Source organism: Mastomys coucha, unplaced genomic scaffold, assembly GCF_008632895.1.
Source record: "Mastomys coucha isolate ucsf_1 unplaced genomic scaffold, UCSF_Mcou_1 pScaffold22, whole genome shotgun sequence".
Lineage (NCBI taxonomy): Eukaryota > Metazoa > Chordata > Mammalia > Rodentia > Muridae > Mastomys > Mastomys coucha.
Window position 1 is genome coordinate 260,719,493 of NW_022196905.1, and position 16,899 is coordinate 260,736,391.

Here is a 16,899-nt window from a genome sequence, read left to right on the forward strand (position 1 = left end):
TTCTTGAGTGTTCTCTCTCTCTCTCTCTCTCTCTCTCTCTCTCTCTCTCTCTCTCTCTCTCTCTCTCTCTCTCTTTCTCTCTCTCTCTCTTTCTCCCCCTCTCCCTCTCTCTCTCTCTCCCTCTCTCTCTCTCTGGTCCTTTTTTGGCCCCTGGCAATGGGCCATGGTGCTATCTTTCAACCTGGCATATTGGGGGTTCTTGTGCATCCCCTTAGGTTCTGCTTAAAAATAACTGTGTGTTCTCCTCAGCATCTTGTTGAAAGCAACCATGGGAGACACAGCACATGACCATCCTCCCTGGCTACAGCTGGTCCTGACCTGAGTTCCTTGGCACTGAGTATCCCACCCCATGCATGACTACTGCCCTGGAACTCTTACCCCAGTAGCCAAGGCTGAATATAGAAGGATTCCACATGGGTGCTGGTTCTGGATGCTGACTGAGCAGGGCATGCTCCTGCCTCCCTACCCCACCTCCCTCACTCCAGCAGCTGCAATCAGCTGAGATGCTGAGGTGGCTGAACACCTAAGCAAGCTTCCTAGTGACATTTGCCTCAGGCCAGCCCAACATTGCCCAAGGGTTTAAAAAGCACATACATTCATCATTGCTTGCTGGCTCTCCATTGGCCAAAGCAAGTCTTGTGGGTGAGCCTAGGAGAACTGGGTGAGGGCTAGGAGGTGAGGCCTGCTCAGCCTACACCTGGCCTCCTCCAGGTATCAGTCCCCTTCCCTTACCTCCTGTCCCTATTCTGGTCATTTTATCACTGATCTCTGCAGCCCCAGCTATACTGAGGAAGGCCTGTGAGTCAGCTTTGCTGTTACTGCAACACAATGCCAGAGGCAACCATGAAGACAGACAGAAAGGTTCCAGTGAACTCATAGCTCTGGAGGTTCAGGGCGGGCAAGCACCTGCATCCACCCACTTCTGGAGGGATCAGGCATCCATAGTCAGAGATCATAGGAGAAGCAAAACTCACATGTTGATTAGGAACAGAGAGAACCCAGGAGGGGATAGAGACTCCCTGTCCTTTTAAAGTGTACATCCCAGTGACCAAACAGCCTCTACTGGACCACAGATTGAAAAGGTCTTAGTACCCCTAAACATTGCCATGTGAGAAAAAAGTCCATCATAGGCTTTAGGGAGAGACGCGGCATCCCTCGAACACCCCATGGCACCCCCCAGGTATATTCTTCTTGACTTCCCAGGACACTTATCCTTCCAGTGTGTTCTACACGCGCCCACTGCGATTAGCCTTCCAGGGCTCCCACAGAACCAGTGTCTAACCTTCCTGGACTGTCCACATTCCACTGCCACCTTACAATCTAGTTCTGTCTTCTGCCACCCACTGCATCTGACCTTCTCCTGTGGACCAGACACCCATTATTCCTGTCTACTGTCTCCCTATTTCTCCAACCTGCACATCAGTAACAAATGTCTGAGGTTCGCCACCCCATCCTCAGTACGTCATCCTGGCCTATCGCCTTTTGTGGGGAAAAGGAAGGAAAGGAGGCGGCAGGGAGCGTGTGAGGTGAGCAGAGGAGGCATGGTGAACGTGCAGAAAGAAGCAGGTCCTTCCAGTGACACATTCTTCTGACCTCGAGCTCAAATGTAGGTGATGTCCAGTGGAGGGTGTGTTTCTGCCCACACCCTTGCCCGGAGGGCGGATTAAAGTCACATGGAAAGCAACATGAAGGGCGGATCTTGGCTGATGCTCACTGTACCCAAAGACAGCAGCATCTAGGCATAAGCCTGTGGTGGCTGACTGTTAGAGCGTGCTTGCTAGAGACCTTGGCTGCGTACATGACCATGGAGGCCAGGTGGAAAGGCCAGTTCTTTCTCCCAATGATGCGGTCTTCTGACCTCTTTGGTGGCCGAGAACAGGGACAAGGACTGCCTGAGCCTTCTTCCCAGAGCGAGTCAAAGCCAGGAAAAACAGGCCAGAAACCCACACAGCCTAGCCAGCCAGCCAGATGAGGGAGTTCTCACTATAGACCTGCCTCCTTCAGTGGCCTCCCAATTCCTAACTTAATTTATTTTGACATCCTGGCTGCCTTTTGACCTCCTTGGGGAGTCACATGGTGTTGAAAACTCATTATCCTCCATTGAAACAGGAAGTTAATTAAACCCTTCACAGAGCTAGCGGCAACAAATGTCAGGATGGCCCCTGGCAGGGCTGCCTGGTGTCTTCAGGGCCCGGGATGACTGACAGTAGAGGAAGAGAGAGAGGCCTGACCCAGGCAAGGGGTAGGGAAAGGCCTGAGCCTCTCCCCTAAAACAACAACAAAGTATGGGCATTTCACAGGGGGAATCCAGCTCTGCCCTTACCTGCTATGTGGCAAGTGACTTAACCTCTCTGAGCATCCGTTCATCCACCTGACAAATGGTTGTATCAGTTTCTCCTTCAGAAAGCTGTTATGCTCAAGGCACAAACAGGGCAAGCACTCGGCACGGAGGCTGGTGCCATGATGCTACCATGATGCCCCTCCTTGCCACTGCTGGTGAGAGATGATGAAGCCCCAAGTGCTGAGGGGCTGCCTGAAGCTGCCTTACAAGCTGGAGCGGAGAGGAACAGAGATTCCCTCAGGAAAGGTGAACAGGATGGAAGGGTGCTCACAGCACCCGAGGTCCCACTGGCTTCAGCCTCAGATGAGGATATAAGTGGATGCAAGGACCAGCGGGAGCTGGGGCCAGCGGTCAGGATGATAGTAAGGGAGGTCAGGAGGAGATGTAGTGAAGCCATGTCGCAGAGTCTGAGCCACCAGGAGTTGATGCCACTGTGGCTGCAGGAGCAAGTGAGGTTTGGAAGGGACAGAGGAATCAGCAGTGCAAATGGTCATCTTGTAGCCCTGACCTACAGCCTACAGCCTGGTGCCCCACATGTATTTTGGCGACAGGTAGTAATGGCTGCATGCACACGCCTCCCAGCTTCAATACCAGTGTGTCTCCCAGTTCTCCAGCCTGAGCATCTTTCTCCTTCAAGGTCTATCACATGTTTCTTTTTTTAAAAAATATCTATTTATTCTTATATGTAAGTGCACCGTTGCTGCACCAGAAGAGGGCGTCAGATCTCATTATGGATGATTGTGAGCCACCATGTGGTTGCTAGGATTTGAACTCAGGACCTTCAGAAGAGCAGTCAGTCCTCTTACCCGCTGAGCCATCTCTCCAGCCCCCAGCCATATGTTTCTAAAACATGCTTTGAGTCTGTCTCAAAAGCCAGTGCAGGGAGCGAATCATCACAGAGCATGTCCATCAGGTGAGGACCCAGCCAAAAGGCAGGAGAACCACACAAGACATAAACCTCGAGCCCCCGGGGAGGGGGACTGAGGTCTGAGGAGCCCTGGGTGATTACAATTCACTTCCAACACCAGCTGCTGACAAGGAAACCAGAGTCCTTCCCAGGGTCCCACCCTTCAAAAACCACAGAAGGGGATCATGGGCAGTTGGACCTGTACCTAGAACCACCCTGCTGCTTTCTGCCTGGAAGATGCTTCCTCCGTGGTACAGCATTCTGAGGTCTTAGGAGAAGACCCAGGACAGCTCTGAAGGGGGCTCTGAAAGTGCTGACAGTGGCAAAGGCTCTACTCGTCCTGTGTGCCCAGAGTGGGTGCTGGCAGCCCTCATACCTCTCAGCAAAACTTCAGAGGATCTGCTACTAAGCCTTGGGTCCCCAGAAGAGCAGGAGTCCCTGCAACGGCAGTAGGGCTTCCCTGCCCTGAGCAGAGTCCTCCTCCTCCACAAAGAATTGGCTACAAGGCCCTTGGCTGAAGCGATCCTGCTTCCCTGCCGACTCTGGTCATGAACTTGCCACTCCCAGTAGACAGAGGCAGGAGAAACTGGGGCCCACAGTGGGAGCCGATGGAAGAGAGAGGGAGGAAGACAATCAGGAAGCTGCAAGCCCAGTGACAGGACCTTCTGCTAGGCACAGGACCTGGGAGGACACATGTCCCTGGATGCTGCATGCTGTCACCATGCTGGGATTCTTCATTTTTAAACAGGAGCCCCATATTTTCATTTTGCTTTGGGCCCCACAAATGATGCAGCTTGTCCTGGCCGGCAGGCTCTGTGTTACTGGCTGAAATAAGTAAGTCCTTCTGTCCCAGCCTGGGCTTCGTATACGTAACATCATACAAGTAAATCAGGCAAAGAAGGGCCTCATCTCATCCTCCTGCATCCCAGGCAGACATTACTAATCAAAAATACACAGTTTTCTCTCATGACTCTCAGGTTTCCACTCAACACTGATCTTATCCAGCACTTTCAGTCTGAGTGCTACTTACTGAGTTCCCAGCTTCTCGCCCTACCCTACACGCCAGCCTCAAGTCACCTCTCAGGACTCCCAGCTCCTAAGCCCCATCCCCTGTAAAGTGCCCTTCCCTTAGGAAGATGCAGTATCCAAGGAAACAGACAAAGTGTGCCTTGCCCAGTTCAGAAGCATCTTGGGGCTCCTAGACTGAGAAGACCCAGCAAATGTGGGGTCCCTAGCTGTAGACGCTATCTCCTCTGAGAAGGGCTAGAAAGCCAGGAAGCCTTGTGCAAATCTTGGATCCTGGCCTTGGTGTTCCTGTATTACCAAGAGAGAGGGGACAGCATGCTGCCTCACTAGTCAGTCCTGCACAGTGGCCTTCACTGAGTGGACATGGTAGCAGGGAAGAGGCAGGCACCTCTCTCTTCTTTTCAAAGACCTCAGCATCAGAAGCTGGAAGGAAATGGGTCTCATACCCCGAACGCCTGGTACCTAGCGCATCTGGCAAACTTCCAAGGGGATGGTGGATGGTGACAGTTGTACCAGCTGAAGGCTGCCTACCAGGTAGGTGGGGGACCATATGTCTTCTCTGTGGAGACCTGTTTCCCTGTGTGCTATGAAGAGAGGCAGTAGACAGCCATGGCGCCCATTTGGTTGTTCCATTTGGATGAGGATATGACCCCATCCCCAGCTGTGTGATCTTGTGCATGTCTTGAGTTTCAATATCCTCAAAGAACAAGAGGTACATTCTTGACCCGGGTCTGGAGCACACTGCATGGGCACCAGAAACCTGCCTCCTTAGGCTGTGACAGCAGGGAAAGCTGGAGGTTTAGGGGGACACCTCCTTGACAGATGTTCACTGTGGCCTCGGCTGCGGTTAAGCAAGAAGGCCAACTGACCTCTGGCTCCTCCAGGATTTCCAGGCAGGTCTGAGTTCAAGAGGGAAAAACCTAAGGTCCCTCCCCTGCCCAATTAGGCCTAAGACTGAACCACTTGAGGCCACAGCCATCAGAAGCTGCAAGTCTCATACTGAAGTTTCCTCTTGGACAGTGGACAGAGCCTCTGTCAACTCCAAGTCCAGTACAAATTCTGTGTCCAGGCCTCGGGCATCCGGCCCCCTCTGCTGGCTGCCTGAAGGGCACAGCTTCAAGGGGCAGCACAACTTAACCCATGGGGACGGAGCTCCAGAGCGGAGGGGCAGGGCCAGACAAGCCAGAGGCCTGTGCCGCAGGGCTTCTGGGCAGAATAGGTCTCCAAGTCCTAAACAGGCCTGGGGACATAGCCTCAGGAAACTGGAACTAGCGAAGGAGGCTAGAAGTCTACCTAGAACCGAGGGTGAGAATTCGGGGCAAGGCCAACGCGGCCTGCGGCCAGCCCGGAGGAGGTGAGGACAAGGCTGAGGATTGGACAGACGTGGGCAAGGCCTGGGTTGGGTGCGGGGAAGGACCAGGACTGTGCGAAGGACTACGATGGAGCAGAGGCGGGGCCAGGGAGAAGGCGGGCCTGCTGAGGCGGGGTGAATGCAAAGAAGGAGGAGACATGGGCGGAGCCAGCGCCGAGGAGGAGGGGCGGTGGGCGTGGCCAGCACCGGGTGGCAATGAATACAGGGGCGGAGCCCATGGGGAAGACGAGTAAGGGGCGGGGTCAGTTTGAGGACAGCTGAGGGTGTGTTCTTGAGAGGAGGACGAGCAGAGGGAGTCAACGTGAGAGTGTAGCTGAGGGGCAGGGTCGATGTGAGGAGGACCACCTGAGGTGGGATCAATATGAGCCGAATGGCTGAGGTACAAGAGCAATGTGATGGCGAGCGGGTCAGGGGCAGGGACAATGTGGAGAGGACAACTGATAGGCGGGATCAGTGTGATAAGGTGACTGAGAGACAGGGTCGACAAGAGGAGAATGGCCAAGGAGCGGGGTCAATGCGAGGAGGACGAGCTGAGGGGTGGGGTCAACATGAGGAGGGACGGCTGAGAGGCGGGACCAATGGGAGAAGAATCGGCTGAGGGGCTGGGTCAGCGCGAGGAAGACGAATAAGGGGTGGGGCCATCGGAAAAGGGGTGGAGCCAGCGCGAGGAAAGAAGGCCCGGCCCAGGCTGGGTGAGTACGCGGAAGCCGGTGCAGAGAAAAGCTGAGCAAGTGTGGGGCGGAGCCAGCCGGGAGGACGGTCTGGGGGCGGAGCCAGAGGGATGGGAAGGCGCGACCGCGGAGGACGGTCCGGGGCGTGGCGAGAGGCGGGGCCGCCGCCGGCTACGCGAAGGCCCCGCCCTCCCGGCCAGCCTGCGGGGAGCGCCCTGGCGGCGGCCGCCGGTTCGCCGCTCGCGACTCGCAGGTTCCATTGAGAAAAGCTGAGCGGCGGCGGCGGCGTCTGCGCCGGAGCAGAGGAGCCGCCACCAGCCCGCCGCCCGCCGGGCAGTCCGCGCGCCCGAGCGCAGGGCCGTGGCCTCGGGCCTCCGCGGCGGCGCCGGCGGCCCACGCGCGGCGCGGCGGGCTGGGGGCGCGGGCCGAGGCAGCCGTGGAGCCCACGGGCCGGGGGCATGAGCCGCCCCGCCACCCCGCCGCGCCCCTGCCGCCCGCCGCCGCCCGCCAGGGGCTAGAGGCGGCCGCCGCGAGGGCGCGCGGCGCCGGAGACATGTCCAGGAGGAAACAGAGCAATCCCCGGCAGATCAAGCGTGAGTCAAACTTTGCCCGCGGTACCCGCCGGACCCCCGCTGGCGCCTAGCGGCCCTGCGCCGCCCCTGTGCGACCGCCCAGCCCCGCTGCGCCCGCGACCTTCACCCCGCGCCGCGCCCCCCGCGCCGAGTGCCAAGCGCGCAGTAATCTAATCTCTGCCGGCGGGCAGGGCCCCCGCGTCTCGGCATGGGCACCCAGGGGGTCCGGGCCCCAGAGAGGGTGGCGGGTCCCGAGAGCCGGAAGGAGAGTGGCTGGGGGCGCGGCTCCGGCAGAGCCCGGCCACCTCGCGGCCTGCACCTCCCCCGCATCTGAGATGGTGCGGCGATAGGGCGGCCTCGATCTGGGCTCAGATAAAGTTTAAAATATTCCATTCTGCAAGTCCCATCCTGATAAGATCGCTCTGTCGGGACGGGCTGAAATTGTGATCTTATCTGGCGCGCTTGACTCTCCCAGGCTTTGTATCTAGAGGCAGAAGGAGAAAGACCTGGGAGTGAGGGGGACTTGGGACTGCGGGGACCGGCCGGCGCCCACCGCAGCGCTTTGGCTGCAGAGCGACAAGGCAGCGGGATAGGTAGGTAGTGGAGGCAGCTCCAACCCAGGCGCTCGGCACTGGCTGACCAAACCCCCTTTATCCTCTCCGGTTCTGGAGTTTTCGATCCGATCTCTGCCTGCTGGGGGGACAAGTGGAGGTCCGACCCACCAACTGCCCCTAACAACGCTACGCGAATGATGCCCTTGTGTGCCCATGGGCACCGCTCTCTCCCAGGGACCTCAGGGACTCAAACGTTGTTCCCGAGTGAGTCCAAGTTTCTCGCAGGTCCTCCCGTGGGCACTTTCCCGAGCAAGGCAGACCCTATACTCCTACCTCACCCGTACCCCTACAGTAAGAGCCTCCTGGGCTCTCGGGGCTCCCAGGTTGCGGGCCTCTTGGCTGCTCTAGGAGCGAGTAAGCACACAGGAAGAGCTCCTCCCCACGCCACACCAATAATAACTTCGCGCCTCTCCCGGCAGGGCGCGGGGCTTCCTCTCTGGAGCTTCCCTTTGGCGAGAGAGCGACAGGTCATCTGGGCTGCCCAGGAGGTGACGGGAGGGGGGCTGGGCATCCGGCTTTCCAGCTCCAGTCGCCTGAGCTACCTCCTCTGCCCACTTGACACTGCTACCAGGACCCAATGTGCATTTTAAGCTTGTGAGAGTACCCCCTACCACTGAAGTCTCGAGGGGGGAGAGGAAGGGACGCAGGGAGGAATCTGGGTTCTGGTAACCCGATTCTCTAAATGCGAGCTGGACCTGTTTTCCGAAAGTCTCCTTCTATCATGTCAACTGAAGTATTAAAGCCACCCACAGGTCCCGATCTGTGCTGGTTCTCTGGTTTCTTTTTCCCCTCCTCGCCTGTGCGCCTCTGCTGGGTTCTGTTCTCGCGTGTATGTGTGTGTGCGTGAGCGTGTGTGTGTTTCAGTTTGATGAGAAATGCAGATAGCTAGGGCAGGGAGATCTCAGGTTGGGAACGGATCGCCAGCACTGATAAGCCCGCGGAAGCCCAGCAGAGCCCAACCCACTTGGGTCAGCGAAACCCCGCACTCCGAGATCCAGGACGGAGACTGTGCAGGAGAGCCCCTCCGATCCCCTCACAGTGCCCCACGACTCAAGCAGAAGAGGAGAGTAGGCCTGGGGGGCGGGGCCCCAAGCCCTCTGTGCAACTCGTGGCCCGGGCCCCTCCTCCTCTAGCAGATCTAAACGCGTTAAGATGCGAACGTTGATTGTCACCAGGCAAAGGCGCCTGCCCGCCTGCTCTCTGCCCAAGGCCGTGCGTGAGGCCCTCACAGCTGCGCGCCTGCTGCCTTGGCCTCACCTGTGGCGGGTCTCAGGGTGCGGAGGGGAAGCAGGCTGAGCTCTAGGGGCCGACGCCCTCCACGCCCCCACCAAAGCCGGGTTGCAGCTGCCCGCGCCTCTGTGCGCCTTTTGTTCTGCGCAAAGATAGATGTGCCTTGCTGATAAGGCTTGCAACCGATGGCAGCCGCGATAGCGCTTCCATTTATTAACTTCAAACGTGGGAGAGGGGGGAGGGCGAGGCAGGAGCGCGGCCTTAGCCAGCCAGATGGCTGACATGATAGGCTAGGCCCCTGGAGGGGGCGAGGGGCAGGGTGCAGCTCGGGACCCTCAGTGCCCCGGCCCACCAGCTTTTCCTCCTGCCCAGTCGATGTAAGCTCTGATAAGTAGGGGCCTAAGCGTGGGCCAGTCCGCCCAATGGCGATTGCCAAGAGAGATAAGAGGCCTTATCTACGGCCACCAGACCCCGCTGGGTTCGAGGCAACAGCAGTGTGGGGGCGTCCGGCGGCAGCAGGGGGCCAGGGCAGCAAACGAGGGAACAACGTGGGGGGAGGGGGCGTCCATCTGGGACACTTTCCCCAAACATACTTAATTGGCAAGAAGTTGATCTTCCCCCTGCGGCCAGTGGTACAGTCCATCAAAATGAAAGAAAACTGACTTCGTGCTGCCCGAGAGGAGGGGAGAGAGTGAGCGGACACTCCACCCCTCATTCCAACTAGGTGGCACTCAGAGGCTAGGGGCGGTTTGTCACCTGCGAATGGTGGTTTCCCCTGAATCATGCTGGGTTGCTCTTGGTTCCTGGCAAGTCTTTGAGGTGTGACCCGTGTGGAGTTATTGAAGAAAAACTCGAGGTGGTTTCCACCAACCTGGCTGCTTTTTGGGAAGTCCAGGAGGTGCCTGTCGGAAGAGATCTGTATAGATCTGCCTTGAGCAGACACGCAGTTATTGAGAGCTTGTTGTGTGCTATGTGCAGTGGAGTGTTTATTGTGCTCCTGCTGTATGCAGTTCTCTACTTATTAAGTACCTGCTGTATGCAAGCACTCACTCAGTTCTATCCACAGTATGAGCAAAGGAGCGGAGCCAGAAGGCACAAGCAGGCCAGTCAGGGTCGCTGATCAGCAGCTAGCCTCTAGACTGTCAAGAAAAGGCCAGCCACGGGTGCACTTCCTATGATAGTAACCTGGCCTGAGTTTTCTGCTTTGGAAACGTGGGCTTTTGGGGATTGTGACCAAGCTGAAAGACGAGATGCTGGTGAGAGCCAAATCTGGAAGGGTCTGACATGCAGGGCTGGCCTCAGTTTCCCTCTTTGAAATAAGATCAGCTGAGATAAGCATTCAGGGCTACAGGAAGGCCCCAGGTCAGGCAGGGGTTATCGATCCCAGATGCTAAATTTGGACACAGACACAGATTTGGAGGAGGAGTCTAGACTCACTGCATCCCACCTGGTGCAGCCGCCCTTGCCTCTGAGGAGATGTTTTCACACATTCTTATAGTTCAGTTAAGCAAATTAGTGGTAGCCACAGGATGACTAATTCACTCCAAGGCCCAGAAGCCATCTGCCAGCTTCTTCTAATACCTAACAGCCACCCACAGGGCCGGTGGTACTGACAGCAGGGGACAGCCCCATTCCCCCAGGAGAGCCGGGGTGAAGCCCCCCCATAAGCAGCCTGATAGTTTTTTAGCTATATTTTATGGACATAGGAGGGACAATTTACAGAGAGCAGTCCCCACTCCCCTTTGTAAGTATGGGAGGTCCCTCAAGGTCCTTGTCTTCCCTTCCTGACAGTGTCTGCCATCCAGAACTTAGAGAGCATGAGCAATGGGCTAAGAACTGACTATCCCAATCCCTGGTCATTAGCATTGGCCTGGTACTTGATGTTGTGGTCCGCTAGACTACCAGAGCGCAAGCATGGTACTCTGTGCAGCGGGGCCCGAGGCACCCGTGGTGAACCCTCCCCTGACTCTGCAGCCCACTTGAAGTCCCCAGTGCTTGTTGGGCCTCTGGTCCCACCTACGTAGATGGATATAGTACAGGCAAAGGCAGCAGTGTCCTGGTCATGGATAACAACCAAGTACCTACCCTGTACCAGGCCCAGTGTTCACATCGTTGGCCCTCCCCAAAAGTAACCTGCATCCCAGAAAGCAGTGGAGCCAGAGATGGAAGTGTAACGTGGATGCTGCCCTGGCTGTTGGGCCCAGGAACCCCGTCTAGGTGTCTCATCATGCTCTGGCTTCTGTCTGCTCTCAGTTATAGTCCTCAATTTTCACATCTGTACAGTGGGCCTATGGGAGGGCCGAGGGCCTCTGCCATCCCTTCCCAGCCACCCTTAGCATCCTAGTGCTGCTCTCTGAGATGCTTCAACTCAAGGGCAGTGCCTGGGGAAGCCTTACCCAGCCCTACCCTGGCCTGAGCCTGGGACCCAGTCCCAATGGCCCAGGCCCCTCCCCGGAGGTCACAGGAACCCAGTATGGCACCGATTTAAGTGGGTCAGTTGGGGAGAAAGGAGGAGGAATGTGATGCCATTAATTGTGCCCCTTATCTCCTGTTTCTATGCCAACCAGACGGTCCCGGGGCTTGACGGCTCGTGAATAATACTCCAGGCCGGCCTATCTGCCATCGACAGGCCTCACGGAGGCAGCTGTTGCCTCCTGATTGGTATCGAAAAACCTATGAACCCAGCCCACATGGAGCCGCCTGGCCATACTCTGGCCCTGCTGGCTCCTGCCCACCTGCCTACCATCCCTTTGAGGCCACCTGGAGGTACTTACGGTCCTTGTTCCCATTTCACAGATGGGGAAACTGAGGCCACACCCACACATTACCTTGCAGACCCTCTTCTGGATGAAGGCATGGCAGAGTGAGGGGAAGCTACACCTTCAGAAATCATGTCATACATACCCTATCCCCTCCCATCTGTCAAGCAGTGTGACCTTAGTGCAAGCACCATCCCTGTACGGTTTACATGCTCACCATGTGTCATTAGGGCGTGCATGGCCCTTCAGTTCAGATAGAGGTAACCCAGTCAGGACTTGTGCTCCAGTAGAGACATTGAGGGCTCTGTTCAGGCATCTTCAGCCTCGGTGCTTTTACAGGGCTTCTCTGTCCCTCATATTCTGGGACAACTTTGCTGACACCCAGTGCCTCTGGTTTCTGAGGAGAGCCTGACTCAGCCATGTCCCACTCTTTGGGACCACCAGAGCCAGATAAGTGGCCTCCTTTGCCATAGGGAGCATGGAAAGGTGTGTTGTGAGAACAGGAACCGTGCTTCCCCACCCGCAGTGTGGGGTGATAGTGCCTGTCTCCTGAAGCAGCTGTTGCCCCTTCCCTGCCACCCTTTCCTCCTCTTAACAACCAGGTCGAGCTTCTCTGAGATGGGATATCCTGTCCCAAGCTCTTTCCTGTGAGGTCTCAGCATGTCACATACAGGGGCTCTGTTCTTGACCCAAAGATGTGGGGTAAATGTGAGGTCCTGATACTGTCCCTGCTCCTGGCTAGCCTCTCCCTGCATATTCACACTGACTTGCTAAGAGAGCCCCTGGACTGTGTAACCATGGTGTGTTTGTTGCTCGCCTCCTGTGGGCCTCCTTTAGACACCTCTGCCCACTTCTCCTGTCTGCTCTGTAGTGCTGTGGATCCAGGCAGCCAAGTGGAGCCCCTTAGGTCTCCCAGGTTAGTGCCCATTCTACACCATGGAGCCAGTAGGCTAGTGAAAGAGAGAGGGCTTGGGCAGAATAGGAGCATGGGACATGGGCAGAAGACCAAGGAGCTGTCCGTGGCATATAGAGTTGCCTGAGTGGAGCCCTCTGTGTCTCAGCTGGAGCACAGGCCCTCAGTGGGCCACCTCTACCCCATTGTACACACTTGTAACCTGCAGGAAGTTAAGCTCTTACCTGTGGGCTGGGCTGTCACTAATGTGAGCATGGTAGGCCCCACAGTGATGGGGCTTGCCAGGGTCACATGGCTTGACAGGAAAACACCCCTGTCCAACTTCACATAAGGTCGTCTAGGTTCAACAGTGCAGATCAGCCCTGACCAGGGCCCAGAAAACCACAGGGGATGCTGAGAGTCTGGGCAAAAGAAGCAGCCTCACACTGGAGACTGGTGGTGCCAGCAATGCTGGCTAGGGCTGTCCCAGGTCAGCCCTGGGCAGTCTATGTCTAAGAGGCCAGGCCCCGCCTCCCCCTCTCCTCCCATTCCAGTTGTACATCCATCCCTAGCATATCCTAACTTTAGGATACTGAGCTCCTAGCCCTGTCCTAGACTGACAGGGGCCTCAGTCAGTCTCATCCTAGTGCTCAGCCAGCTTGAGCACCTACAGCCTGGGAACAGCAGGTCCTAGCCTGTAGAGGGGTTTTTTCCACCTAGGTAGGAGTGGTATACAATAGGTACTTAAGGAACAGAAGCCATTCAGAGTAGACTCAGTCAAAGGGACCCTTGGTAGCAGGACCCCCATCACTTATGAACTCTGGGCTACAAGCCTAGCCTTTGCCTAGAGCAAGGTAACCACAGAGGGGTCCTCCACAGGGAAAGGCTCAGCCTGGCTTCTCTGGAGACCTGTGCGTAAGTGGCTCTTCCACCTCAGCTTCTACTTGAAGAGTAGGAGCCTAATAAGAGCATCTCCTTTGTAGGGCCATAGAAATTGCTTAGGGGTGCACACTGAAGTACCAGGTGACTCGGTACTTGGTGGACACTGCCAGTCCTGCTGGCTTTTGGTATTGGCATACGCTTGGTGGCCTTTTCTCTCCCTTGTTATGGGTGAGAACATCAAAGCACCCAGAAGCCAGGGTGAAGTCTCTGAGCCGAAAGGCTTAGCCTGACCATCCCGCATGTCTCTGGAGCCTCTCTGCAGGCTGACATTTTTCTGTCCTCAGCAGCCCTCTGGGCAAGAATGTGGCAACTTAGGCAGAGTTGGCCAGGAACAGCAGCAGCAGCAGCAGCACCCCCACATTCACACCCGCTGGACTGCTGCCGCTGCCACCACCACCACACGCACCTCAAGGACCCCTCGCCCCTTACCTGCTCCAACTGGCTGTGGCTTCTAAGCCTCAGCTTTTCCGTCTGTGGAATGAGTGGTGGCTGTAGTACTCTGCAGTCTCTCTAAGCCAGTGAGGTATAGGCTGGTTCCTATGCCTTCATCCCCTGGCAGTGCTCCCCATCACTGCAAGTGCTCCTGTCTACTCAGTACTCACCTCACATCCCTAAGCACCTCTCTGGGTGCTCTCTTAGGTTGGGGTTCCCCCTTTTATGCAGAAGAATTAGAAGATTGCAGTTCTTTTCTTGCCCCACAAGAATTGGGGTATCAAAGAGGCTGCCCCAGGGTCTCACAGCTATGCATGATGTTCTCACTATGGAAACAGAGCCTTCCTGAGATGGGATGTGCAGCCCTGTCTGCCCCCACCATACAGATGGGTGCACTATAGGGCCTCTTAGGCCCTCCTGTGAGTCCAACCTTCTGAGCTTTAGCCTCCCTACTACACATGGCACTGTGATGCCTACCTGGCAGGAGACAAGGATTAAAGAGAACTGGCAGAGGAGACACGGCCAGCTAGAGCCAAGGAAAGGGGGAAATGGGCCTTCGTCCTCTTCCCCCTGTTGCAGATGGCCAGCTCTCAGTGTCTGCAATTCTGAGACAGTGTCCCCTGAGACAGCTTCTGCCCAGTTCCTCCTGATATCTGACTTTTAGACCTATAGCTTTCCCATCTTCCCCTAAGCTTACACTTGCCTCAGTTGCCTATTCTCTCACCCTAGGAGGAAGGAAGGGGGCCAGGGCTAAGGGTCTCAGCTCCTTCCAACAGAACTTCATTGCTGTTCAGGGACAAGGTAGCCATCCCCACCTTGTTGCAGTGGCCTCCAGTGAGGGTCAGGATCTGCAGCTATGCCTCCAGGACCCCTCTGGCTTCTGACACACAGAGATTTGTTGGGAGGGGAAACTGAGACTCAGAGCACTGGTGCGGGTAACCTCACCCAGTCTCCCCACACTCATCTCAACTTCCAGGTGTGACTGTGAGCACATGCTGAGTGTGTCCCAGCCCAGCTTTGTGTCTGCTCCCCACCAGCCTGAACAGCCCGGGCCCAAAGCCCAGATGGGGAAAACAAGGCTTAGAAAGTTCGAAGATCAGATCCGTGGGAGACTCACCATGTGGATGTTTGGGGTGAGAGAGCAATGGCCACTGATTGCTGGGGGGGGGGGGGGGGGGGGGGGGGGGGGAGGAGCCTCGCCCATTTTCAAGCCCAGAGTCTGAGGCTTTCAAGTGTGTCTCAACCATAGCCAGCTCTAGTGGCAGCACTGCTCCCAAGGTTTTAGCAAAGATCAGAGCTGCAGTAGACTGGCGGGGTTTCACTCCTCTGCTGCCTTTGTGCCGTCTGTTTACCTTTCCACTTCCCTGGCCACCACAGCACCCCCTGCCTTGGTGTCCCCTATTGAGTCCCACATCCTGCTTGACCAAGCTCAGTTGCCAGGGACAGGGACATCCTAACTGGGTGCGGGTAACCTCACCCAGTCTCCCCACACTCATCTCAACTTCCAGGTGTGACTGTGAGCACATGCTGAGTGTGTCCCAGGCCATGCAGCCTGGACAGTCCATGGACACCAGTCCTTCCTTCACCTAGTTGGCCAGCCAGCCCTCTCTTGGAGCAGCGGCAACCTGGTCCTCCCTGTACTGTCTCCGGTCTCGGCCTCCTCCGGCGCAGGTTTCAGCTCCTGTGATAACTCGGAAAGTTGAACTGGCCCCATTACTGCACTGAGATGGTTGGCAAGATACAGCTCGATAATGGAGGAGATACCCACGTCTCGGTGGCCAGCGGCCTGGGCTCCCGCCCATTAACATTCCCCACCAGCGATCCGCGCTATCTCCTCTCCTTCCACTCCTCCCGCAGATAAGAATGGAAATTCTGACTTCATAGCTCGCTGATTAAAGTGTCTGGATTTCTTGATAATACACAGATAAATTATGTTTTTGAAAAGGAAGGTAGGGAGGAGGGTGGAGAGAAAGGGGCCCTAGAGGGGAGCCCTTGGCTGACTCTGAGGAGATGGCCCTACCAGCCTCTAGTCTAGGCTGGTAGCCACCAAATGTCCAGCCACTGAAACTGCAGTCAGACCCAGTTGGGCCCAGCAGGCACCACTCAGAGCAGACTCTGGTACAGGGACTCCCAGGGCATAGGGTCCAGCCTCCAGAACTGATGGCACCCCCAGTACACACACACACACACACACACACACACACACACACACCCCTTGGGCAGAGATCTGTAACAACATGGCCTTGTTTGCGCAGCAGACATGGTGCCTCTGCAGCCTCACTAGACACCTTTATGTGCCCTGCTGCCCTGCAGTGGGCCTGGGTTAGACCATAGGTGGTCCAGTAAGTGTCAGTGTGCTCATGCAAAGCCACACCCACCAGCTGTGAGGGCCCTGCAGCACTCAGAAGCCCAGTGGGCCCCAGGCCTGTCCTCAGCCATTGTGCCTCCCAGCTCAGCCCAGCTGCCTCTCATGACAGGCGGCACCCAGATGGGATTCAGGTGCCATTTCGAGCTTGTCTGGATAAAGCTGCCTCCTTCAGCTGATCTGAGATCCTCGCTGATGGTGTGATGAGCCAAGATTAGGGCTGCGCCAGACTAATCCCCCTGCTGAGGGACAGGTGAGGCAGCCAGGGGGAGTGAGGCACCTGCTGTGTGAGAAGAGAAACCAGAATCTGTCAGCCCCAGACATCCCTTGGGATGGTGGCCAGGTCACTCTGGCCACACTGGCAGGAACCCCTTCACAAGTCCTCCTGGGCCCCAGTGAGGTGGGGGCACTCAGCTCTTTTCCCTGTCCTGGGTATATAAAAATCACTCCTGAGAACTGAAATTCAGGAATCCCAGAGATGGGAAGGCCTGAGGAGGGCAGGACTTTCCTGTGTGGTCCTAGGTCTTCCCAAGTATGATGATCCCAATCCAGTGCTGGCCATGCTGAGGATAGCTATCTCGACTGAGTTGTGTATGTACCCTTGGGCTTGTCCTGCTTCTGACCTGGAGCCCTCCCATTATCTCTCATTTCTTTTCTGATGACTCAAGGTCACACAACACAGGAGGCACTCTGACCTAGAGGCTTTCTCTGTGCAGATCTGAGCATCCATCTACCTAGAGGATCTGAGGTATTTGCAGATACAACACTCCCCCCCC

At 56.5% G+C, this 16,899-nt stretch overlaps 1 protein-coding gene and 1 long non-coding RNA gene across 2 annotated transcripts in view; both read left to right on the forward strand.

The window, feature by feature from the left end:
* The first annotated feature begins 6,722 nt into the window (after window positions 1-6,722).
* Zfpm1 (zinc finger protein, FOG family member 1) overlaps window positions 6,723-16,899 on the forward strand; it is a 57,266-nt gene continuing 47,089 nt past the window's right edge. Inside the window, exon 1 of the mRNA XM_031341665.1 lies at window positions 6,723-6,910. Coding sequence (XP_031197525.1) covers window positions 6,871-6,910 — 40 coding nt within the window. The 5' untranslated portion in view covers window positions 6,723-6,870. The remainder of the gene's footprint in view (window positions 6,911-16,899) is intronic.
* Window positions 6,932-12,573, forward strand: LOC116070328. Its single transcript, XR_004110358.1, has 2 exons — window positions 6,932-7,482; window positions 7,923-12,573. It is a non-coding gene; the product is annotated as an uncharacterized LOC116070328 (long non-coding RNA).